Source organism: Equus caballus, chromosome 10 (assembly GCF_041296265.1).
Source record: "Equus caballus isolate H_3958 breed thoroughbred chromosome 10, TB-T2T, whole genome shotgun sequence".
Lineage (NCBI taxonomy): Eukaryota > Metazoa > Chordata > Mammalia > Perissodactyla > Equidae > Equus > Equus caballus.
In genome coordinates this window covers 17,738,046-17,764,579 of record NC_091693.1, presented here as the reverse complement: position 1 = coordinate 17,764,579, position 26,534 = coordinate 17,738,046, and the positions used below count along the sequence as shown (strand labels likewise).

Sequence of the window (26,534 nt, the reverse complement as noted above, 5' to 3'; positions counted from 1 at the left end):
GCCCTTCTCCTCCTCAAAGGCCAGGGCGAGGGAAACAGGAACCATCACTTTCGAGAGCAGTTTGGCAAAACCTTGTCAAGCTGAGGACACGCATACCTATGCCAGCAATGCCTTCCTGGGCGTCTCGTGGAAAAGTGGATGTGTGCGAGTGTCCGTGTGTTGGCAACGCACAAACCCAGCCATCTAGGTGTCCAACGGCAGTCGACAGGGTAAATCAAATCAGCTCTCGTCACAGCACAGAGTAACAGACAGCAGTTAACTGGAATGAGCTAGAACAGTAGCAATATGAATAAACAACGGTGAGCGAACAAAGCAGGCGGCAAAATGATGGGGGGTACCTGGGGGTTTATTATACGATTCTCTGCATTTTTCTTCCTGCTTAAACACTCTGCACAGGCCCTAGGCCCATGGGGGCGTTCACAGCGGCTGGCTGGCAGCAGAGCTCTCCTGGGTCACGCCACCTGGCGCCTCCCCATGCCAGGACCAGTTCGCGGAATCAGTCACTTGGCTGGATTAGGTCTATCGATTCATTATTTGTTTTCCATTTGTCCTGTTTTGGTTCCTGTTTCTTCTCCTGGCTTCTCGTGGATTATTTGAATCCTTTTCAGAATCCTTTCACCTTTATCTTTTGGTGTGTCAGCATTTTTTTAGCACTGCCCTAGGGATCGCAAACACGTCCTCACCTCTTCGCCATCTTAGAATTGAACCACTTTGCTTACGACGTAGAAACTCGGCCACCGTGCAGGTCCAATGACCCTCCCTCCTCCTTGTTTTACGCTACAGTTGTCATTTGGATTATATCTACACACATTTTAAGTTCCACAAGACAGTATCATAACTTTTACTTTAAATAATCATATCTATTTCAAAGGAATTAAGAGGAAAAAATAGCCTTTGAAAAAGAATTTCCTCCTAGGGGCTGGCTCCGTGGCCAAGTGGTTAACTTCGTGCGCTCCGCTTCGGCAGCCCAGGGTTTGGATCCTGGGTGCAGACACGGCACCGCTCATTAGGCCACGCTGAGGCGGCGTCCCACATGCCACAACTACAAGGACCCACAACTAAAAATACAACTATGTACTGGGGGGGGATTTGGGGAGAAAAAGCAGGAAAAAAAAAATTCCTCCCCATCCAGTGCTCTTCGATGCGTCCTGAAGTCCGAAGTCCGGGGTAACTTCTTTAAGCCCGGACAATATCCATTAGCATTTCTTATAGTGCATTTCTGCTGGTGACCAATTCTCTTAGTTTTCTTTTATCTGAAAATACCTATATGCACTGGTTACAGAATTCCGGGGCTGCCAGTCTTCTCTCGGCGTTTTAGAAATGTTGTTTCGCTGCCTTCTGGCCTCCATCACTTCTGATGATGCATCCGGGACCATCTGAATCATAGTTCCCTGTTTGTAATGCGCTGGTTTCGCCAGGCTGCTTTCAAGATTTCCTCGTTTTTGGTCTTCATATTGACCACGATATGTCTACACACAGATCTTTTCGTATTTCTCCTGTTTGGGATACACAGAGCTTTTCTTTTTTTTTCTCTTCTTCTCCCCAAACCCCCCCGGTACATAGTTGTGTATTTTTAGTTGTGGGTCCTTCTGGTTGTGGCATGTGGGATACCGCCTCAGCGTGGCCTGATGAGCGGTACCATGTCTGTGCCCAGGATCCAAACTGGCGAAACCCTGGGCCGCCAAAGCAGAGCGTGCGAACTTAACCACTCGGCCACAGGGCTGGCCCCATCACTGAGCTTTTCAAGTCTGTAAATTTCTTTCACCCAATTGCAGAAGTTTGCGCCATTATTTACTCAAATATTTTTTCTTCCCCATTCTCTCTCTCCTCTCCTTCTAGGACTCCAATGACATGTACATTAGACCTTTCGATAGTGTCCCACAAGTCCCTGAAGATCTTGTTATTTCAGTGTTTCCGAGGTCAGCCCCGTGGCCGAGTGCTTGGGTTCGCAGGCTCCACTTTGGTGGCCTGGGGTTTCGCCGGTTCGGATCCTGGGCGCGGACATGGCACCGCTCATCAGGCCACGCTGAGGCGGCATCCCACATGCCACAGCTAGAAGGACCCACAACTAAAAATGTGCAACTATGTACTGGGAAGCTTGGGGGAGAAAAAGGAAAAATAAAATCTTAAAAAAAAAAGAAGTTTTTCCTCTTTTTTTAGACTGGATAATTTCTATTAATCTGTCTCCAGTTCATAGAATCTTTTCTCTCTCATCTCCATTCTATTAGGTCTACCAGTGAATTTCTAAGATTGCAGATACCGTATTCTTCCGTCCTAGAACATGCATTTGGTTCTTTAACCCTTGCTAGTTCTCTGCCGAGACCTCACCTGTATTTCCCTTTACCTCAGTGGCAGAGTTGTAGTAACTGCCTTGAAGTCCTTGTCTGCTAATCTCAACACCTGGATTCTCTCGGCCATCTTGTCTCCCCTGGAGAATGGGTCACATGTCCCTGATTCTGTGTATACCAGTTTGGGATTACATGCTGGACATTCTGGATTCTGTTACATTCCTCCAGAGGATGTGACTGTTTTGTTTGAGGGGATGTGTGCAGCTGTGACGATCACACCGCTGCCGCGGGCGGAGCTCAGAGTCAGTTCTCCTCAGCCCTGCTTTGAGCCTGCTCCATCCACTCACCGTCCGGTGGTCAGCAAGGGGCTCGGCTGAATTGATGCGCGTACGCAGCGTTCCCGTCGCCCCAGCTCTCCTTTCCGTAGCCGTGGTTACTCTCAGCTCCGTCCTCTGGTTCCTCCGTCCAGTAAGAGCTGTTTTCCCCGAGTTTTAGCTGCCCGGTGCAGTGCTAGGGGCGCAGTCTGCCCTCAGGCTAAAGCTGTGGGACACACACACACATGAGAACACTCACCCTGTGGTGGGCTCTTCTTGCAACTTTCAACTCCCCTCCAAAGTCCACCTGCTTCAGCGCCTGCCAATAGTTTTATTTATTTATTTTTGTTGCTGGTTTTCCTTTTTTTGTATTTTGTCCAGAAGTTATAGTTATTTGCAGGGAGTGGTTTGTCTGTTAGAAACTTATGGAACTTCTGTATCTTCTTTTTTTTTGTAACAGAACCAAACCTGTCATCTTTTAGGACTGACAGTGGGGAACCCCACTCCACCATTCAAGTTAGATGGGAAGAGGCACAGACCGGGGTCAGTCAGGCCAGGGAAGGTAGCAAAGTCCAAAGGGCTCCTAGGAAAACGAAAGAGGCATCCATCATTCCGTAGGGAAGGCAGACACCTAAGTCATCTCTGTGGCCCTCTCTCCTGGAACCAAGGCGCCAAGCAGTCCTGCAGGTGGCGGAGCGGAGGCTCCAAGGCCCTCAGCTCAACCGCTGCCCCTTGCAAACTGCGCAGCCTCTAGCGAGCCAATCCCAGCCCTGAACCGGCCCCCCTCCGCCACCTGCAAAGAAGCCCACCGTGCAACGGCTGCTTCTGGAAAAGGAAGATTTACTTCTCATTGTTTATATAGCTTTTTCCTTCCTTACGAAATATGACCGTGCATCTTTATAAACCTTTCAGTTCTGTACCACATGCAGGTATGATCTAGCCAATCAACAAAAGAAAGGTAAAATGCGACCACCACACAGCCTTCTGGAAGGGATCGACATCTCAGATGCACTGACGCACTCTGTAACTGGCGTCCGGCTTTGGGGAGTCTTTCCTAAGTGCGCACCAGGGAAACCAGCTCCAAGTCACTCAACAGCAGACTGACTAAATGGCTCATGGTTCATCTGTGGTTCTGGAATTCTATGCACTGGCAGGGATCAACAAGCCAGTGAGAAAAAGCAAGTTGCAGAAAAACAGTTATTTATGACTGCATAATAGCAGCTACATTGAACAATGTCTACCGAAGGAATGTATTCATTCACTGAATTCCCACGTCAGAGGACCGCACTCCTACTACCCCATTGTACCGATGGGGCAACTGGGGACCAAAGGTCACGTAGCTCAGTGGTGGAGCCTGGGCTTGAAGCTGCTAGTCTGAAACGCCTCACTCTCAACGGCTGCCACAGGGGACCCCTGGGAGGCGGATATGAAAGTGGATACATCTAAATATACAAAAAACATCTCGCATTTCTCTCCAAAAGCCTGAGTGTAGCTGTGAAGTCAGCGGCTGCTGCAATGTGGCCAACACGGGGCCGACAGGCCGCACGACGCGGTGGGAGGAGTCTTTTCACTCTTATTGCCCTTCTGGGCCCAGCTGAAGGGCCTCCCTCAGAACCCGGGCCGGACTGATGGCTCTCAGTGGTGACCCCTGGGTCTCAGGACCTTGTGAGGCCCCTTGTCCACACAAGAAGCGGTGACACCAAATGAGTGTCCCCACAGCAGCCTCCCTGTCCCCCCGTTCCACCCCTCACTTGCTGGGTGAGGCTCTTTCCCCTGACGTGGGCACGACAACAGTGTCGAGCCCCTGGGGCTGCTGCTGTGAGGACCCCACCCCTTTATTCTGACCAGCACCGGGCAGCGAGCGGGAGCATACGCTTGCTCTTAGCATTTTTAAACTCTCCTGACTCGTCAACTACAACCGAAGGCTCCGTTTCCGCACCTGAAAAGGGGCACGTGAGGCAAACCTCAGTAGATATACACGTATCTACATCCACCAAATAAAGGCAAGAAACTGACACAACCGGCCTGCACTGCAAAGGGAATCACGGCATGTGGGGCCGTGACGGGACCAAGGGCTTTTGACTGTGTTGTAATTTCTTCCCTTTGCATGTGTTACTTTTTTATTTTCTGAGTAGCACCTGTTTCACTAGAATGTTCTACCTGAGGTTTCAACACATTGAGCACTTCACAGAGTTTGGCTACTACACAAACCAGAGACAACAGCGGTGGAGAACGGGGTGGAGAAAGCCGGCAGCCCCAAAGAAGACAGCCCATTTCCTTTCACGCGGTAACTCCCGCATCCCAACAGTATTTGTTCCCGTCACAGATCAGAGCCTCCTTCTCCAGTGGGCTACCTGTCTCCCGGAGGTACCAGACACAGCAGGATCATCACTGTGCACCTCCTGGAGACGCAGGGAAATCCATTTTTATGATAATACCAACATGCATACAGGAGACTGTGAAATGCAAGGAAACGAGAATAAAGACATTTCTTGCCCGGGGCTGGCAGCTTCCAGTGCCGCCCCCAGATCCCGAGAGGGTCTCTCTGGCTGACTCACTCTCTGCCATTCGAGGCACAGGGGCAGAAAAGTTTGAGACGCTGCCGAGAAGACTGTAATGACAATTTTGCTTTGATCCATTGAGACCCACCTGCTCCCCCTTGTGACCACAGCCCCACATTGCAAAGGAAAGGGTGTAATTAGCTCAAAACTTCAAAGACGTGTGAGATTCCTGCATCGAGAAAACCACTGACCTTGGTGCCCCTGACTGACACTGACGGAGCCCAGAGAGGGGCACCTCCACACACAGCGCCCTCGCCACACCCCAGGGGAGTGGAGGCGGCTGTGAGGGCTGGGGAATTGAGTTCCTCCTCCCAGTGGAGACCAGCGTTGTTCACTGACAGCAGCAGCACTGAAAGAGGAAAGGAGTGGATTTCTTCATTCAGACTGACCAGACCCAAACCTCACATAATTTTACATCAAGGAGAAAGCCAAGCGAGGGGGAGGAAACACGGCTGCCGGGCTGCCAAGTCCAGACCCACCCGGTGTTCCAGCGAAAGCTGGCCCGTACCAGCCGTGGGACTCGGGGCACATGACTTAAGCATCACTTCGCCTTAAAGGAGGTCATCGCCCACTTTGACTCTCCACAGTGCCTAGGACACAGGGCGTGGCAGCAGCAGTATCATCTGTTTTACTCCTTTTCCATTATTATTATATAATTCTTGTCAGAGACCAGCCACTATTTAACTGCACTATTCAACAGACAATTGGAACCAGCAGCTTCCACGCAATCGAGAATTCGAGCCATCTAAGTCCCGCTGCATTCCCAGGGAGCCGGCGGCAGGAACGGCGGCGGGCAGGCGCGCCCTGAGCCACGTTACAGCAGTCAGCACTATTTCTTCAGGTTTAAAAAGGCACCTGGAAGGATCACTCCCTAACGGGGTAGAAGTTTCTCATGTGGAAGAAAAACAAACAAATTCTAAAGCAAATAACTTTATTTCTATCATTCCTTTTCAAAGAGCCAAGAAAATATAGACAATATAAAAAACACCAACAGCTGTGATGCAGGGGGTAAACGAAGGAGCGACGCAGCCCTAAGGCCTCGCCCTGCAGAGCGGTGGGCGCCGCATCAGTGCCGGGGGTCAATCAAACGCAGGCTCCCCGGCCTAGCTCAGCCCCAACAAACCAGAACCCTTTTTCAAACAAAGTTTTCCCACTAATACTCAATTTGCAAGGTCTTGCCTTAATACCCAAGAGGACTTGGTAACATTTCCTCTGTTCCAAAATCCAGGCTGGAACTCAACTAAGCCTAAACCAACACCCCCAGACCAGCACAGCAGATGCCAGCTGTTGTTTTCCAGGATCTCAGACTCTGGAGGAGATGCATTCCGCCTGCCGCGCTTTTTCCTCTAGGGCCCCGTCTGTGCTGGGAACTGGGGTGCCACCAGCGCTCCCTTGGCCCTGGGCCTTAGTCCCCACCTGAAGTCATGCTCCTCGCTGTATGACATCATGCGGGGACTAAGTCCGAGAAGGCGGCAGGGGCTCCTAAGCAACAAGGTGCGCTGGTTCCTGGCAGGCTTCCCCAACAGTACCCCAGAGGGTGGCGACCCCACGGCGGCACCAGGACAGAGAGGCATCCGTGGGGCGTTCAGGGGCTCGCCACTCAGGGGCCGGCAGTCCTGACAGAGCTGGGATGGAGACAGCCAGGCCCTGCGCCCCTTGGTCAGCAGCTGCTGGTACTGGCAAGAGGCACATCGCACGGCCGCCCTGCTTGCAGGACACGGTCTGTACTGGTCCCATGACTTCCTCTCTCCCTTGCCTGGAGATGCCTTCGAGGGGAAGGGGCCGGGGCACAAGTGGGCATGCTGCAGGTCGGCGTCTCCGGGCTGCCAAGTCTCGGGTTCACTTGGGGCCAAGGCACTCCACAATCCCGTTCCCCTTCATGCCATCAAAAAAGAAGAAGTTGTTGTGAGGAGGATCCCTCTGAGACAGGGCCTGGGGAGAAAAACAAGAGAGGGTTCAGCTCAAGTGCTCTAAAAGGGATAAAATGGAGAAAAAAGAAAAAAAACTTCAAAAACCAGATCTCAAAGCAGGCTGGGCAGCGGTTCTCAGGAGAGGTCAATGTTGCTCCCCAGAGCTGACCTGGCTACGTCTGGAGACATTACTGATTATGACCGTCACATCTGTTTCCTCTGTCCCTCACGAGCTGTGTGTCTCTGACAGACCATCACGCCTCTCTGAACCTTACTTTCCGCATGAGAAATAAAAATAACACACGTATTATACCCTAGGCATTAAAAGAGATGATGCACCTCAACTATTGAAAGCGACGGCTAACCCTGAGAGGCAGGGCTCGGCAAACAAGGTGATAATCAGCTACGACTCTCCCACTGAGAACGGCGGTGCCTCGTCCCAGCACATCTCAGGCGGCAGCACCCGCCCCCCAAGGGGACACACCCGGGCACGGAAGTGGCTCGTCCAGGCAGCACCAATGCTGCCTGCCTTCCCCAAGACAGCCAGGGCTGGGGTCCAGAGGGCCCAGGAGCTGCTGCTCAGCCATGGAAACGGTACTATCTTGTGGGGTTAACAGAAGGAACCAGCACTTTTAAAGATGGGGTCGCACTTCCTGAAATTACATGCTGAATCGTGTGTGCACACATGTGTCCTGGGGAGAGGGTTCAAAGGTGTCAATGAGTTTTCTAAGGGGTTCTTAACCCCAAATGGGTTATCCTGTCAAGAGGATGCATCAGCTAAGCAAGCTGCCGGGTGGGCGCACAGCTTCCCGGGAGGGCCGGGCTTGCCACTCACAGGCAGGAGCCCCCGCGCAAGGCCGGGAGCGGGCTCCAAAGCCCCGACTCCCGAACGCAGCAGCAGCCCCAGCCCAGGCCCTCATCTGTAAGGGACCGCGCACGCCCGCTCCAAGTGGTTATTCAGCTGCTCGTCCAAGGAGAGCATCCCGAGCCTGTGCTGGGCCAGGTCTGTGCTAGATGGTCCCGCTTCCCAGGCTTGGAGAAGACAGAGGCTGGCCTCTCTGGGCCCCCACATGAAATGGCAAATAGCACATCCCTGCTAGAGTTGCTGGTGAGAATGAAACGCGATCAAGCTTGTAACGTGCCTGGCACATGGTGAATTCTCAGAAAGTACGAGCTGCTCTCGCTAATGGGGGCCAGGGGTCCTTCACCAGTGTCTGGGGGTCCCAAGCACAGGGGTTCCACAGCTGGAACTCCCAGACCAGAACCCTTGTCACAGGAGATGAGCCTGGTATGGGTGCTGCTGTCACAGTCAGCTCTACCTACCGTGGACAGCGTGAACAGAAAGGAAGGGCAAGTGAAACCTAAGGAAGCACGACCCGACAGGGGATGCCCATGGCACACGTGGTGTCTGGAATGGCACAAGGAAGGAAGCAGAGAAAGGCGATTCCCAGGGGGCAGACTCTGACATGTGACCTCCATCTCCTGGCGTTGACTTGTCGTGGGCGGACAGACGGCCCCTCAGGAGAGGAGCGGGAGGCCTGCGGCCCTCGGACTCGGGGCCATACTGCCAGCTGGCTGAAGGGCGGAACCGTGTTAAGTAACGGGGAGTGGAGGGGAAAAGACAGCAGGGCACGGGGTGAACACGGGGCAAAAGGTAAAGTGCTTCCCAAGCAAGAGGGGGGCAGGAGGAGATTCCAAACACACCCAGCAACCAAGAATGCCGAGTGCTCTGGCCGTCTGGGATAAACAGAAACGGGATGCTGGGCAGCAGCTGTCCCCAGCAGGCGGGAAGGAGGGGCTGCCTTCGAGGCTAGCACTGGGACGCAGAGATCACGGCGCACGACGGCCTCAAGGCCACCTGCCCTGACCCCGTCTCCCTCCTGCAGGAAAGAGCCAGGGAGCAGCTTCTCAATGGGCTGCAGAAGCGAGGCCGAGGGCGCAACGACATGGATGCTGCTCAGGCACAGCGCCTGAGGCACGATGGCCACACGGTGAAGAGCACAGGCCCAGAAACCAGACCGCCTGGGCTCGAAACCTGGCTCTGCCACTTCTCTGCACTCAGCCCCCCTGTAGACAGCAGGGATCACAACAGCTCCTGCCGCGTCAATCATGTGAAGAACACGGCCTTGGTGTGGCACGCGGTGGTCTGAGTAAATGTTATCCATTGTTGTCGTCATTATGGGCGAAAAAAATATGTACGTTCCCATTCCTCCCTTGTCATTTTTCCTTGTCCCTCACTGCACTCCTTCCTGCTGAGTCTGTCTCCAGGCAGCCTCAGGATCCTTCTCAACATGGTCCTCTGGGCAACCACTCCAGCTCCTCAGACTGGCACAGAAGCTCAACAGTTCCTGTCAGTCCGGGCTAAGCAGAAGGCGTGAGCAGGGCACAGGCACGGCCACCACATACTTCTCCTTCTCTCCCCATGTCTCCTCAGTGCCCACCCCACTGCCTATGACACAAAGGTTAGATTCAGACAAAGAATTTGGTCCTGGGGCCGGCCCCGTGGATGAGGGTTTGGTTAAGTTCGTGCGCTCCGCTTCGGCGGCCCAGGGTTTTGCGGGTTTGGATCCTGGGCGCGGACATGGCACCGCTCATCAGGCCATGCTGAGGTGGTGTCCCACATGCCACAACTAGAAGGACCCACAACTGAAAATATATGCGTATGTGCTGGGGAGCTTTGAGGAGAAGAAAAAAAAAAGATTGGCAAAAGATGTTAGCTCAGGTGACAATCTTTAAAAAAAAAGTTTGGTCCAGAGAGAAGGATCAGGAAAGAAGAGAGAAAAAAAGAGCCTTAAGAACACAGTGGGACTATCCAACTGAGCCAAATGTCTCCAGAGCAAATTTACAGACCCCAAGGCAAAGCAGTGGAACTCTGCATCCCCAAAGCACCCTCCTAAGCTTGAACTTGGCATATATGTGGACGTGGGAGATCATTTCGCCGGGCACGACTCCGCTCCGTGAGAGCAAAGGACACGCCATCACTGTAAGTCCACTAAAGCTGCCGAAAGGCAGACAACGTCTCCGGGCAAATACCAGAGTCCCCAAAGAAAGTAAAATATATTTGGCCATATACTATAGTTTTGTCAACAGAAACCTTCCAGAAGACACTCAAAGGCTGTGCTAGTTACTGGTTACAAGAGCCCAGGTGAAACACCTCCCTTCTGAGGGGAGGTCACAGGCACCCTGTATGGAGCCTCGTGGGGCTCCTGGCATAGGGCACACACTCCACTCCTCTGTAAATACCTGTGGTGTGGGCTTTAACGAGAGGGAGCTCTGACGCCAGGGTCACAGATGGAGAGAAGCCATACAGTCGAGGTTAAGAGCCCAGGTTTTTGGCGTCCCCTCTCTGGAGCTCAGTGTCCTCCCCTTAAATGGGGATCATAACAGTACCCGTCTCACGGAGCCATGAGGAACAATATAGCTGGCAAACATCATCAGCACCAGATACTAATCTGTATAGTGAGGGGACGGCAGATGGCGTCTGAAGGGCACAGTGTCAGCTCTGGGACAGAGTAGGTCCTCAATTTCATTTGCTGAATGCCCACCTGCATGGGCTGGAGAGAATGGGATAGCGAGGGAAAGGGGAGCGCATGAAACCAGGAGGATCGGGGCCAGAGAAACCTGGCAGCTCTCTGAGCCGGTTCTGAGCAATCCATGTTGGCGCCCCCACGAGGTCATGGTGCCGAGGGTCAACTATCGTCTGCTTTGCAGTGACTTTTTACCTTCACAATTTCCTGGGCCAGGATCCCTCCGACCACTGCACACACGGGGGCCATCTCGGAGAAGCAATACCTGAGAGAGAAGACAGCGAAATGGGGTCGTGAGCAACAGCAGGGCTGACAGGACACCTGGCCAGGTCAGGAGTGGGCTGGCCTGCATAAAAACACCTCCCACCAGAGGAGTCAATTCAGACAGCAATGCCAACGTTGGCATCTAGACGTGACAATTAAATCTGATCCAGGGGGTTAGGAGGTGGCTGGGAAAGACCTTTGAACCTCGCCAGGCAGGAACGGTTTCACAACATTTTTTTTTTAAGTTAAAGGAAAGACTATATCTGTGCCTCCTAAAAATAAGGCACTACAAATATCAGATGTTTCAGTGCCCCGGTCACATTCTCGCAATTCCCTCCTGACCCGCAGTGGGCAGTGGGTTCTATATGCTATTCCCAGACAACGTCCGGGCAAAGGCCTGTGTTGACATGCAGGAGGCATGGGAAATCTGCGGCCTGAAATTACAGCACGGGGGCAGAAAAAAGTCTCACTACCCACAGAGATATCAGCCCTTCTGGGCCAGGATGGGGCACCCAGAGGACAAATTTTAGCTAATACTGTCACCTGCCCCCCTCCAAATCACCCATCTTGGGCAGGAAACACTTTCTTCCACCACTCCCCAGAGAAGGGGTGCCCTGCCAGTTCCCAGCCCTGAACACAACGGCGTTTTTTAACTAATAAGCAAACTGGAACAAAGACGAGTACGGGGAAAGCTTGCCCAAGGAGCCCTACCACCAGGAGACCACCTCCAAGCTTCCTAGTGTGGCGCACATCCTTCTAGACATTTTAAAAAGTGCACAAATCTAGGGGCTGGCCCCGTGGCCGAGTGGTTAAGTTCGCGCACTCCGCTGTAGGCGGCCCAGTGTTTCCTTGGTTCGAATCCTGGGCGCGGACATGACACTGCTCATCAAACCACGCTGAGGCAGCGTCCCACATGCCACAACTAGAAGGACCCACAACGAAGAATATATAACTATGTACCGGGGGGCTTTGGGGAGAAAAGGGAAAAAAATAAAATCTAGGAAAAAAAAAAAAAAGTGCACAAATCTAAACATAAATAATTTAAAACCCAAGTAATACCAACTGTTATTCATCCCACTCTATAACCCACTGATGGATTCCTGAGTCATTCGACATTGCGATCACACATCTTGGCATACATAGGCGTCCAAGTAACTCCTCTGGCAAGTCCCTAACTACGGAATCGCTGGGTCCCGAGACACTGGGCCACACTGCCCTCCAGGAAGGCCACATCCGTTTCAGCTCCCACCAACTGTGTGAGGGTACCGTCTCCTCGCCTCTGGCCGGGACCAGCACTGCCACCTGTTCAAGCCCAGAGGGAACTCTTCCTCCTGCTGAAAGGTCCACTGCGGAACTATAAAACACACAGAGAACTCCACCAAAGAAAACTGGTCACCCACAACTCCACTACTCACAGATAATCAAATGAGGGAAGATTCTCCCTTTTTTAAAAAAATACACCTACATTCTGTGTGATCATACTATACGATTTAACATGCTGCTTTTTTCCTCTTATATTATCTCAACAAAATGCTAGCAAACCAAACCAACGTATAGAAAAAATTATCCACCATGACTAAGTAGGATTTATGCCAGGAATGACAGGATGGTTTAACATCTGAAAAAAATCAATCAATGTAGGATGCCATATTAAGTGAATAAAGGACAATAAACACACGATCATCTCAACAGACACAGCAAAAGCATGTGACAAAATCCAGCACCTTTTCCTGATAAAAACATTCAACAAACTGGGAATAGAAGGAAATTTCTTAAAGGGCAACTGTGAGAACTCCACAGTTAACATCGTACTTTATGGTGGAAGACCGCCAGCTTTCCCGCTAAGATCAGGAGCAGGACAAAGACGGGTGCTCTCACCGCCTCCAGCCAACACTGCACTGGGGCTCTAGCCAGGGCCATCAAAGAAGGAAAACAAATCAGAGAGATCCACGTTAGAAAAGAAGTAATATATATTCACAGATGACGTGATCAAGTATATAGAAAATACTAAGGAATCTACAGAAAAATTATATGAACTACTAAATTAATTCAGCAAAGCTTAGGATACAAGATTGATAGACAAAAGTCAACTGTATTTCTATACATTATCAAGGAATATTTTGAAAAAGGAAATTAAGAATTCCACTTACAATATCGTCCAAATAAATAAAGTATTTAGGAATAAATTTAGAAATAGATGTCTAAAACTTACACTCTGAAAACTACAAAACACTGTTGAAAGAAATAAAAGACCTAAAAAAATGGAAAGCTAGCTCATGTTCACAGATCAGAAGATTTAATATTAAGATAGCAATACTCCCTAAATCAATCTATATATTTGACACAATCCCTACCAAAATTCCAGATGCCATTTTTGTAGAAACGGAAAAACCCACCCTAAAATTCATATGGGAATGTAAGAGACCCAAAATAGCCAAAACAATCCTTTTTTTCAATTTCTTTTTTTTTGCTGGGAAAGATTCACCCTCAGCTAATATCTGTTGCCAACCTTCCTCTCTTTTTTTCTTTCCCTCCCCAAAGGCCCAGTGCACACTTGTATATTCTAGCTGTAAGCCCTTCTACTTATTCTATGTGAGCCACCACCACAGCATGGCTATTGACAGACAACTGGTGTGGTTCCACACCCGGCAATGAAACCCAGGCTGCTGAGGCAGAGCACATCAAACTTTAACCACTAGGCCTTCAGGGCTGTCTCTAGCCAAAACCATCTTGAAAACGAAGAACAAAGTTGGAGAACTCATATGGCCCAATTTCAAAACTTATTACTAGAAAGCAACAGTAATCAAGACAGTGTGGTACTGGCATAAAAACAGACATACAGATCAATGAAACAGAACCGAGAGTCCAGAAATAACACATACACAGTCGACTTTTTTTTTTTTCCTGAGGAAGATTAGCCCTGAGCTAACATCTGCTGCCAACTCTCCCCTTTTTGTTGAGGAAGACTGGCCCTGAGCTAACAGCCATGCCCATCTTCCTCTATTTTATATGTGGGACGCCTGCCACAGCATAGCTGATGAGCGGTGCCATGTCCGCACCTGGGATCCGAACTGGCGAACTCCAGGCCACTGAAGCAGAATGTGTGCACTTAACCACTGCACCTCAGGGCTGGCTCCTCGACTGATTTTTGACTAAGGTGCCAAGACTACTCAATGGGAAAATAAATAGTCTTTTTAACAAATGGTATTGGAACAACTGGGTTTCTACATGCAAAAGAAATAACCTGGACCCCTACCTCACACCATGTATAAGAGTTAACTCAGAAATGGATCACAGACCTAAATGCACAAGCTGAAACTACAAAACTCTTAGAAGAAAACACAGAGGAATAAATCTTCATGACTTTAGATTGGGCAATGTTTTCTTAGATACCAAAAGCCTATGTGAAAAAAGAAAAACAGACACATTATATTTCCTAAATATTAAAAACCTGTACTTCAAAGGATACCCTCAAGAAAGTGAGGGGCCAGTCCTGGTGGCCTAGTGCTTAAATCCAGCATGCTCCACTTCAGTGGCCCAGGTTCGGTTCTCAGGCACAGACCTACACTGCTCTGTTAGTGGCCATGCTGTGCTAGCAGCCCACATACTAAAAAACAGAGGAAGGTTGGCACAGATATTAGCTCTGGGCAAATCTTCCTCAGCAAAGAAAAAAGAAAGAAAGAAAGTGTGGGGCCACCCCTGTGGCCAAGTGGTTAAGTTCACGTGCTCCACTTCAGCTGCCCAGGGTTTTGTCAGTTCAAATCCTGGGCATGGACATGGCACTGTTCATCAGACCATGCTGCGGCGGCATCCTGCATGCCACAACTAGAAGGACTCACAACTAAAAATACACAACTATGTACCAGGGGGCTTTGGGGAGAAAAAGGAAAAATAAAATCTTACAAAAAAAAAAAAGAAAGTGAAAAGATAACCCACAGAATGGGAGAAAAGTTTTGCAAATCATGTATCTGATAAAGGACTTACATGCAGAATATACGGAGAACTCTTATGATTTAACAATAAAAAAACAACCCAATTAAAAAAATGGGCAAATGATCCGAGTACACATTTCTCTACAGAACATACACAAATGGCCAGTGAGCACATGAAAAGATGCTCTACATCGTTAGTCATTTGGGAAATACAAATAAAAACCATAATGAGATACAACTCATTACCCACTAAGGCCTAAAACAGACAGACGGTAACACCTGTTGGCAAGGACGTGGAGAAAGTGGAACCCACACAGAGTGCGGTCAGGATGGTAAAGCAGCGTGTCCGCTGTGGAAGACAGTTTCGCAGTTCCCCAAAATGCTAAACACAGAGTTACCATTCGAGCCATCAACTCCACTCTTGGGTATACATATTCGGAGAAATGAACACTTACATTCACACAAAAACACGTGAATGTTTACAGCGGCTTCAGTCAGAACTGCCAAAAACTGAGGACAGCCCAGCGTCCTCATCGGGTGAACACAGGTGGTAATCCATACAGTGGAACACTACTCAGCAAGAACAAGGAAGAGCCATCCGTTCACACCACGTGGATGAACGTCAGCGCAGTAAGCTAACTGAAGGACACCAGGCCCAAAAGACTACGCCTGCTCCATGATTCCACTCACACTACAGTATGGAAAAGTCAGGACCGCGGGACAGGGCACAGGTGGGTGGGGGCAGGTGGGAAGGGCTGACCACAACAAGGCATCAGGAGGGGGTCTGTGGGGCGATGAAACTTCCCTGTATCTGGATGGTGGTGGTGGTTACACAGCCCTACACCTTTGTAAAACTACAGAGAACTCGCAAACAAAAGTCATATAAAGACACATAAGTCACAGAGCTGTGTAACAAAAAAAAAAAATACATTTTATTGTATGTAAATTTTTAAAAATACACTATGAGGAAACAGGAGTGAATTTTGCTATATATGTCTAAATAATAAAAATTAAATAAAAAAACAAGCACTACCTCAAGAAACAGACAAAACCAGAACATGGGATAGTCTACAATACAACTGGAAAAAAGAGAAAAAGGTGGTAAACTGTTCTGGAGCAGGAGTCGGGAAACTTCCTAACAAACCAGACAGTAAATTTCTTTTGGCTTTATGGGCCATATGGTCTCTGTTTCAACTCTTCAAGTCTGCTGTTGGAGAGCTGCAAAAACTCTACGAAAGCTGTCACAGATAATATACGAATGAGTAGGTGTGGAATAAAACTTTATTTACAAAAACAGGTGGCAAGCCAGAGTTTTCCAACTCCTAGATTAAAAGAGACACAGGAGCATATGCAACAGATGAACTCTGAGGCATCCTTAAGCATCACGTCATCATTATGCCCCTCCCCAAAGACAAAAGGCAAAAGATTTACAATTGCACCTAGCTGAGTAGTATTCAGGTGTTCACTACTCTATTACGCTTTCCATTTTTCTATACGTTTGACATTTTTCATAATAAACATCATTTGTAATCTGTGCATAACACTGCACTGTCCTATGTGATTAACTCTTTAATGCCTTTCCAACTTGTCTTTCTTATAAAGGTTGCATCTTTTTCCATCACCCTTGCTAGCAATGAATATTATGAGTATTTTTTAAAAACCTACAAAGGATTTTGCAGATTTTACATATGCTATTGTAGAAAATGTGTAAGAAGATATAATACCAAATGGTCAGTGGTTTTCTCTGGGTAATGGATTTATGAGTGGTTTTCATTTTCATCTTTGAATTTATTCTGCATTATCTGATTTTTCCACAACATACGTACCTTTCTGTAATTTAAAAGCCAGCTAAGTTCACAAAAGGACAAATACTGCATGATTCCACTTATGTGCGATACCTAGAATAATCAAATTCAGAGAAAGAAAGTAGAATGGAACTCACCAGGGGCTGGGGAAAGGCAGCACGGAAGCCAGTGTCTAATGGGTACAGATTCTGAGTTTAGACGAAGATGCAGAGTAGTGAGGGCTGCACAACAACGTGAAGGTACTTAGTGCCACTGAACTGTATGTTTAAGAATCGTCAAAATAGGGGCCAACACTGTGGCCAAGTGGTTAAGTTCACTGCTCCGCTTTGGCGGCCCAGGGTTTCGCCGGTTCGGATCCTGGGCGCAGACATGGCACCGCTCATCAAGCCACGCTGAGGCGGTGTCCTACAAAGCACAACTAGAAGGACCCACAACTAAAAATACACAACTATGTACTAGGGGGCTTTGGGGAGAAAAAGGAAGAATAAAATCTTTAAAAAAAAAACACCCCAAAACACCCCCCCCCCAAGAATGGTTAAAATAGTATATTTTATGTTGTGTATATTTTACCATAAAAAAATTTAACAGTAAAAGTTATATTACATATACAAATTATGAATGTTCACCATACATGTTTATAATAATGAAAAACCATAAACAACTTAAATACCCACCGATAAGGAAATGGTTAATTAAGTAACCATATATCAGACAGTGAAACATTACAAAGTACACGTGAGAATATGGATCTGTATTTTTGACACAAACAGGCCCATGATATGCAGAAAAAAGAAGGTTCTCGTGGGCAGTATGATCTCATTTTGATATTTAAAAAGAGGAAAGAGGAGAAGTGAGTAGATACACAGAGAAGCCCGAGAGGCTGCACCCGAAAGGCCAGCAGCACCGCCTCTCAGTGAGGGACTGTGCGGACGGTCTTCTGCCTCCATGCTCCGTGGCGACAGGCAGGTTACTTCCATCACCAGAACAGCAGTAGCGCTCTCCGCAAAGAGAGGAAGGAACATAGCGAACAGGAGGGCGCGAGCAGAGCCCAGACAGATGAGGGAAAGGGAGACTTGTGCACAGCTGTCCCCACTCAAGTGAGCACACCCTGCGCCGGGCTGGCGGTGGGCAATTTGGGAGGGCAGCTCAGCTGCCAGGCGGCGGCTCATTTCCTTGCTGGCGGCCCCGTCCCATCTCAGGCCTCATCTCCACTATCCACAGACAGGCTTCAAGAGGCCCCAAACCCCTCTCACTTAAAAGGCGATAGCGTGGGAGCAGCTGAGCCCCTGAGGCCCTCGGCACGGGAGAGCGCTTTGCGCAGAGAAACCGGGCGGCAACGAGTCAGGCTGTTAGCAGTCAGGCTGCGGCTTTCTCCTCCTGGGAAGTGGGGCCTCCGCCACCGGCTGGCGACGCAGAGGCAGGCCGTTCATCACTCTAAATGCCCAAATTAGTCACTTGGCTGCATAGCCACGGTCCGGCACTGGCTACGCTTGGCGGCCCGGCCCGCCTGGCCGGGTCTGCTGAAACTGGAGCCCCGCGTGAGCCGGGCACCTCCTGCCGTGAAGCACAGATCAGGCACCACTGGCTTCTCGCACGCTGTCCTTCCTCTACCGAGAGACGTGTGCCTGGTTGTTAGCCCGGGACAGGGACCCTATCCCAGCCTGCAGCGTCATGAGGTCCTGACCCATGGTGCCAGCTGCCTCGTTTTGACCGAGGGCTCAGCAGGTGATTCAAAGCGCACTGCTGCTCCTAAATCAGGGGGTGGGTGGTTGCCAGTAGCTGAACGAGCTTCCCAGCCACAAGTGAAGAAAGATGGCACTGGAGAAGAGAGTCTGATCCACTTTACTGCTGAAAAGCAGCCAGGGCCGTGTGCTGCGCCCGGAGACTGGCACTGGGGCGAGACCTGGGGGAGACCCTGGGTGGCTACCTGCTAAAACCTCACACAAGGGCCTGTATCCTTCGGGGCCTGCTTCTTCATTTCACTGATGGGAAAACAACCACACACACGTCAAGGAGAACTGTGACAATTAAATGGGGCTGTGTAGGTAAAGCAGAGAAATTCTCTAACACACCATGCTACTGTTATTAGCTACGTAACCTTGGACTAGGCACTTAACTTCTCTGCGCTCCAACTTAACTCCTACTCACCTATCAAATGGGTTTTATAGGACCGTGTACATAAAGCAGCCGCCACAGCGCCCGGTACTAATAGCTGCTCCATAAATCACAGCTGTCGTTAGTACTGCCACATGCTGGCGGTGCAGCAGCAGGCCAGGGCGTCCCCCGAAGACACTGAGAGAACGAGCGTGAGCAGGGATCCCAGAACTGCTGGCAAGGGGTTCCTGACCTCCTGAGCATTTGGACTCGCCAATCAAACCCTATACCTGACTGCGGAAAAGAGCAGAAGCCTGGCGGGCTAAGGCGAAAGCATCCAGTGCCCAAGGGCGAGGACGCTGCAACATGGATGCCTTTGCTGCCGACGGGACAGAGTGATAAGCCATCAACGGAGGGGCATGGGGCACTAACTAGGAACGGGAAACCAGTCTTCTGACCCAGCCTCTCCCTTTCCAGAATTTATCCTGCCGTTATAATCTCTACACATATGAAGTGACACACACAAGGTCACACACTACAGCATGATGAGATCATAAAAGCTGGGCCACAACTCGAGGCAGCAGGGGACCACTTCAATAAACTACGCTAGGGGCCGGCCCTGTGGCCTAGTGGTTAGTCCGTGCGCTCTGCCTCAGTGGCCCAGCTTGGCCAGTTCGGGTCCTGGACACAGACCTAGCACCGCTCATCAGGCCACGCTGAGGCGGCATCCCACGTGGCACAAGCAGAGGGCCTACAACTAGAATACACAACTATGCACTGGGGGCTTTGGGAGAAGAAGAAAAAAGCAAGATTGGCAACAGATGTTAGCTCAGGTGCCAATCTTTAAAAAATAAAAAAATAAAAAATAATAACCTACACTGCTTCTGTGCTGGAGCACTAGAGAGCTGCAGAAACGAGGGAGGACACTACTACGTACCGATCTGGAAACATCCCCCAAAACAACGTTAAGTAAAGTGAAAAAGAAAGGTACAGAAGGTATTTTGATTTTACAATGCCTGGAACTGCCCACGGTGCGAATGTCAAACGCTGTGATGAAGAACGGGGCCTGCAGCGCCCGGTCCGCTCAGATGGCGGCCACACCGGCGGACAGGCAGCGGCTGCGGAGCGGCAGGATGCGGGCGGCGGGCTCTCAGGGCTCCTGGGCTGAGCACAGCATCTCCCCAAATTAAGGCAAACACTGGAAGCAGACGTGGATCCATCCAGGCTAAAGCGCGACAAAAACCGAGACCAACCTGACAAAGTCTTCAGGAAGCAGGTCAGGGTTGACGCCCAGGGAGTCGAGCACATCGTTTCGGATCTGCAGCAACAGCTCAGAATCTTCCCCAAAGGTGTCAGAACTAGGATCTCTGCCCTTATCTGTGCGGAACTTCAGGAGCACTGGGAAAGGAAGGAGGAGGCAGGTTAAAAAGCAGGTCTTTCCACAATAAATGCTTCCAGCTGTGGATAATTCAAGTGTTTTCCATTCTATAGAAAGTAGCACCTTAATTAAAACGTGGGCCAAGTGAAAGGTAATACACTTTTCATCTATTCAACAAATACAGTCAGAAAGGCAGTAATTACAAAAATGACTAAAACTACTGGGATGAGTGGCACGAGAGTACCACAGAGGCTCTGACGTCAGCAGTAGGCTGGTGGCAGGTAAGGCTTCCCTGAGGAAGCAACAGCTGAGCGCGGTGTGTGCGAGTTTGCGGGGCACGCAGGGGAGCAGCTTCCAGCAGAGGGAAAAGGCCGTATGGTGACCCAGCGGAGAGGTCAGGAGTGGGAAGCACGCATTCTAGGCATCAGTTCAAAGGGCCGCTCCAGCCAGAAAGGCCAGCCAAATGCCCAGACTCATCAGACAGGCAGGTCATTACAAACAAAACCGCCCTTACTACAGCAATTATGTCAACCTCCAGAAACGGACGTTGAATTTTGGTCGTGGACCAGAGGAAAGGTTCCGATGACGCCAGCGAATCAGAGCTGCTGTGTCACGAGATCCTAACGAGGCTTCAATTTTCAGTCCTAACAAAAGACACAGGCAGGAGCAGGATAAGATCAGCCAAAATACCAGCACCTTCTACCGCCACTACACCCTGTCCACAACGTTCACTGTGAACTGGGTGGGTGGCATTCTTGTGCCCCACCTGCTCCCCGAGGCAGCCGAGCGCACAGCCAGCTTCGGGCCTAGTCTGTGGGCAGGACTCTGCCCCCCCACATCACACAAGCTGTCCCAGAGCAGAAGTAGAGACACACGGACCCCCGGGCACTCGGGGGTAGCTGGCGCCTCACACCCGGAGGGTGCTTTACACTTTACAGAGTGCTTCCGTTTAAGTGTCCTCAGTATCTGCTGGCTGAGAAAGGGAACTCGGTCAGCAAATTATACCCTCTATCAGTACACGTGGCTCTCTGCAAAAGTTAAGGTGGACTGAAACTCAGGCAACTGCCGTGAGGCTCCTCACACCCCCGAGTCTTTGGAACCCACCTCGACTAAGGAGTCAGTGTGATGCTCTTGCTGCCTTTTTTCCCCAGACAATTCTGCTTTTTTTTAGGCTGGCCCTGAGCTAACATGTGTTGCCAGTCTTCTTTTTTTCCTTCTTCTTCTCCCCAAAGCCCCCCAGTACACAGCAGTATGTTCTAGTTCTGGGCCCCTCTGGTTGTGCTCTGTGGGACGGTGCCTCAGCGTGGCCTGATGAGCGGTGCCATGTCCCCGCCCAGGATCCGAACTGGCGAAACCCTGGGCCGCCGAAGCAGAGCGTGCGGACTTAACCACTCGGCCACAGGGCCAGCCCCTCTTGCCTTCTTAAGACTCACAGTTTTGGTGACGAGTAGCCCGGGCTGAGACCCACTCTCCAAGAAGTAGCACGAATTCATTCGTTCGCCAGCATGCCTGAGCACTTCCTGTGTGCCCAGCAGACCTAGGTGCTAAAGGTGCAATGGTGAGCGAGTGGGTCCTGGTCTCTGCACATAGGAAGGTGACAGAGGGAGGAGAAGAATTTAGGAGCCACAACAGATGGTCCCACTGAAGGCCGAGAGAAGTTCATAAACGGCTTATAAAGCATCTCAAGAAGATCCCAAACTGCGGAGGCCCAAGTAAAAGATGACAGAAGCTGCTCTGGGCTATGCTTTTCTCAGCGCCAGTGTCAGAGAAGGGCCCCTGGTCTGTATTTCTCTGGCAACATTCACACGCCCAGTATAGGGCTCTGCACATCAGAGATTTAAAAGACTCCAGAACACCTGTTCTGAATACTGTTTGCTGTCTGGGAACGTTATTCTCCTCGCTTTTTCAAGAACACAGCTCCTGGAACCCTCAATTCTACCTGACCACCTGGCAGCCAACTCAAAGCTGATGACAATCCGGATGCTGCCTGGCACTGATCTGCCATCACCTAAGCTTACCCTCCAACTTCGGAGACACGGTGCTGCAATCACAGTGTGGAGTAAATGAATGCAATCCAGTAGGCAACCGGGGCAGGGTGGAGAAAAGCCTGCGGAAGTGGCAGTTAATCCCTGTTTAGCCCACGCCTTCCTCAACAATGTCCTGGGAAGACAAAGGAATCTGGAACCTGCTAGTCCAGCCAAGACAGCGGCTACTCCAAGCAGACTGTATCGAATGCCAGCGCTATTCCTGCCAATCACCCCTGACAGGACACAAGGAGAGACCAGAACGAGTAGCAGTGTTGCCTGAGCAGACGGAGGCCACGCCAAGCACAGGCCGTTCACGCTGCACAATCCGAGCGGCCGTGGCAACCACGTGGATGCCGAGGCCACCTGGTTTCCCGCCACACTGGACAGCAGCAGGAGCCGCACGCTGGCGGCCTCCTTTGTGATCTTCTCATTTCTGTGTCACTGGGAAAGAAGCTCTGACTGTCACAGGGACAGAGAAGAGAGGATACTTTTTTCAGCCCTCACCACAAAGCTTTTCATCTTTTGGTTAGAAAATATAGCTCTAGAAGCAAAGCTCAGACCCTTATGATAATTGCAAAGCAAACAGGGCCTCCTACATGCCCAGCCTATATTCTAAACTCGTTGTTTTTTGAGGAAGATTAGCCCTGAGCTAACGTCCGCCGCCAACGCTCGTCCTTTTGCCGGGGACTAAACATTTGATGTGCACTGACACCCACCCACAGTCACCTGGTGAGGGGAGGGAGGTGGGTCCCACTAGTCTTCCCACTTCAGGGGTGAGGAAACTGAAGCCAGAGAGATTAAGTGGCTCATTTGATCTAACTGCCAAAAAGCAGTGGAGCAGAAATGCCAGCTCTCGCACTCAGAGTCTGTGCTCCTTAAGCCTATTCAACCCAGGAGAAGGCAGGACCGTGAGGAAGGCAGGACCACGAGGAATGCAGCCCCAAGGGCTCCCAGTGGTCTGGCTCTCGGCCCCGTGCCTCGGGGGACTCGCATTGGACCAGATTTTTGTGAGACGCATTGCCAGATGGGCCCTGCCCTCCCAAGTGGTCTGTTGATCTTAAGTCACTAGTCCAGTGGGTGAGAAGTGTTGGCGGAGGCCATATGAAACCTTGTCCATCAATCTTGAGAGGAAGACCAGTTTTGTCTCGGAAAGAGAGGACGGCACTAAGAGGAGGAGCGAAGCCGCCAGCAGCTGGCCCGCGGTGTCTCTGGGCCCCTTGCCTGCTCCTGGGGCAGCCCGCCTGGACAAGGGCCGGCAGGCTGGCACCGTCCAGATACCTCGCTGACCACATCTGAAGTCCTCTCGGGGCCTCTGGGAAGGGGGCCAGTCAGTTCGGCCACTTATTTGCAGCAAAGCAAACAGAAGCGGTATTTTTCACTCTTCTTCTAATGTCAGCACTCCAGTTAGCAGGGGTGGAGGGGGCGGGAAGAAGCCCGTGTTCTAGACAGGCAGCAGCCTCAGAACTGACCCCAGCCCCTGACGAGCTCTTGCTTATTAAATTCCCCTCTTTGTTCTGCCTTCTGCTCCTCCCAAATAGCCAGACACACACACACATCATTGTTGACTCTGCATTTCTGAGGAGCACCTCCCCGCCAGCTTCCAGATTATAAACTGCTCCGTCAGGATCAAGTACTGTCAGGGACGGAGAGCTGCTCTGCCAAAAGATGACTCACCGAATCGCGGCCACACACTGCACGAAATTAGAGTTCCAAACCGGATTAACTTCAACTGAACCTTTTAATTAACTCAGGTTGCTGAGTCCAGGGGGCTGACATTCATCGCTAGAGATGGCAGGCTAGTACCTCTGCTTAAGTTCAGGACCTGCCCATCTAATGGAAAAGGCAAACTTCGAAAAGGAGAAACCAAGCACCTTTCCATGGATTAGAGGAAAAACTGTGTACATGTGAATATACTACTACCTTTGCAAAAAAAAAAAAAAAAAAAAAAAATTCAAATTCAAGCGTAATCTGAATCAGAACATTCGATTAGCATTATAACAGTAATTTGGAAAGGAATATTATTAATCACTGTATTTCTTTCTACAAACTTCTTATTGCATTTAAATTGTGTGATTTTATTTGGCATAATCACTAAGGCCACTGAAAAAAACCCGATATTTTTATAGAAAAATAATAAAGTCGATGTTGCAAATTAGCCCCGACTCAATTGCAGTCTCTAAAAATAGCTCAATTGAGGGAGGAAAAAAGCCAAACGTATATAAAAACCTCTTCTGCCTGACTGGCGCCTCCAACTTTTCTGTGCCAGACACCCCTGCCCCCCAGTCTCCCCAGCCTGCCCACTCAGCGAAGACTCCTCATCTCCGGGACTGGCCTGGAATCGGCTCCGATCCTGGGGCACATACACCTCAGACGAAAAGCACAGTGATCCTCTGAGCCCAGAGCCCATCTCCTCAGGCCATCGCTAGGTGTGCCGTTCAGTCAAGTGTTCATTCAACAAACGTGCCAGGCCCTGAGCCAGGCAGGGGAGAGCAAAAGGGACACATGGACGCTCTGCCCTCTGAGAGCGTTCAGTGAGGGCGACAGACAAAAATGACACGAGAACAAAAGGTGGGCAGTAGAGAAGGCACTCGAGACAGCACTACGGGGGCGGAATGGGGTCCCCTCACGCAGCCAGGCTCCTCCCCAGCAGATGAGCCACGGCCTCTTCACCAGGCTCCAGCCCTGAACGCCTGACCTCTGACCCTCGCTGCCCTCTCACCCTCGCCCGGTGGCCAGGCTGCTCTTCAGGGCCTGTGGCGTCCTCCCTGTGCAAAGCCCCTCTAGGCCCGGGAGCTCTGGCACCGGCAGGCAGCAGAGTGCAGCAGTGCGGAGCCCTTTTTCCCACTTACTGTGACCTTGGGCAAGTGACCACATCCCTGAGCCTCCCCTGTACAATGGGAATCCTCAGAGCACGTACCGTCCAGGGTTTCAGGACTGAAACGACTCATACATGTAAAGCACCCAAGACAGTGCCAGGAACAGCGTCAGAACTTGGTAAATGACAGGAATAGGAGTATTCCAGAACTGCTGCTACTCTTCCACAATCCCCAGAAACGCAGCTCACTCGCCCCTAGAGAAGGCGACAGACTCGCTCCGTGTCCCACAGCTGCTCAAGCTGAAAGCCTGCATGTAACTACCAGCAGGGGATCGGCTGTGAGCTCTGGGGCCTCCGCCGAGGCGGGTCCCCGAGACGCTCTGCACGCTGCTTGTCCCCTCCGGGGCTCGAGAGCTCAGTGTATGATTTTACACTCATCTGTGAAAATTCACTTGTTCAAGGGCTGGCTTGTCTACTCGGCTAGATTTTTGTGCTCCGTGGAGCACACAGCCTATCTGTCTTGGTCACTACTGTCTACTTAATGCCTAGCACAGGGCTTGCCCCATAGCAGGCACTGAGAAAATATCTGTTCCACAGGAAGCCTCAGGGTTTGGGGAAGGAAGGACAACAGTCAACTGTGAGAGGAGAGGGCTCACAACAAAGTGACGAGGTCCTCACAGATCCTAACCAGACTTTCTCTTGCGCTAATCAAATTAAATATAGTTTTCAAGATACCTAGGATGGATGTGTTTCTTATCAAGTATTTACAATATGCTAGACATGGAATGTCCAGCAAGAAACAAGAAAAGATACCCAGTGCCCCGCGTGTGCCCTCAAGAGGGAAACAAGGTAGAAGTCTGGCTTTCAAGGCCCTATCTGTGGGCTAGCGGTGCAGAACGACCGCCCATGGGTGTGAAGCTCAAAGGAGGGACAGAGCTGGACTGAGGAAGGGAGACATTTCAGGGAAGCTGCCACGATTCCGGCTCCTGCAGCCTCTTACCTTTCGTGGCATGTGCTCATCTGTCAGCTTAGCTCCACGTTACTCCCCTCCTCATTTACCTCACTCTTGGTTTGTCTCTTTAATCCAGAAACTTACAAGCAAGTGTGAGCATGTATTCATCCATTCATTTTTTCATCCACAAACACTTCCTGACCACCTGCTCTCCACCCCGACCCTGTGCTGAGCTGTGCTGGGGACCCAGAAGTGACTCAGGCAGCCCCAGGCCCTGCCATCAAACGCAGAGCTTACAATCCACAGAGGGCACTCAACGGCCCACGGCCACTCAGTGCTTTGATCTTTCCCCAGAGGACCTCGCCTCCAGAGCAGCCTCCCCTGAAGACTCACTCTGAAATGCCCCTTCTGAGCTCCGAGGCCTGGCCACTCTTTCGCCTCTCCAATGAAACCTTAGTCTATGACCTCATCACATGTCAGCTCAAAACAGGGAAACCAAGCTGTCTCTTGTTATTTACATCTCACTCTCTTCTGAAAAGAATCTGTGGCAAGCAAATGAAAGTTGAGGGGGAAAGGACAGTACTGTTTCTCAGAAATGACCTGAAAACGAGATGCCATTTTTTGCCTACCAAATTAAAGACCAAGATTACTCAACCTAAGCAAGAAG

The 26,534-nt window shown here is 50.5% G+C and overlaps 1 protein-coding gene across 2 annotated transcripts in view; it reads right to left on the bottom strand.

Moving 5' to 3' along the window:
* Positions 1 to 6,077: 6,077 nt before the first annotated feature.
* The window catches only part of SAE1 (SUMO1 activating enzyme subunit 1), a 64,659-nt gene continuing 44,202 nt past the window's right edge, over positions 6,078 to 26,534 (bottom strand). Inside the window, exons 7-10 of one of the 2 annotated variants that reach the window (XM_070223100.1) lie at positions 21,507 to 21,653; positions 19,949 to 20,093; positions 10,796 to 10,865; positions 6,078 to 7,095 (exon numbers count right to left, since the gene is read on the bottom strand). In XM_070223100.1, coding sequence (XP_070079201.1) covers positions 7,003 to 7,095; positions 10,796 to 10,865; positions 19,949 to 20,093; positions 21,507 to 21,653 — 455 coding nt within the window. In that variant the 3' untranslated portion in view covers positions 6,078 to 7,002. The remainder of the gene's footprint in view (positions 7,096 to 10,795; positions 10,866 to 19,948; positions 20,094 to 21,506; positions 21,654 to 26,534) is intronic. The other variant, XM_023649986.2, reaches the window with a different exon arrangement.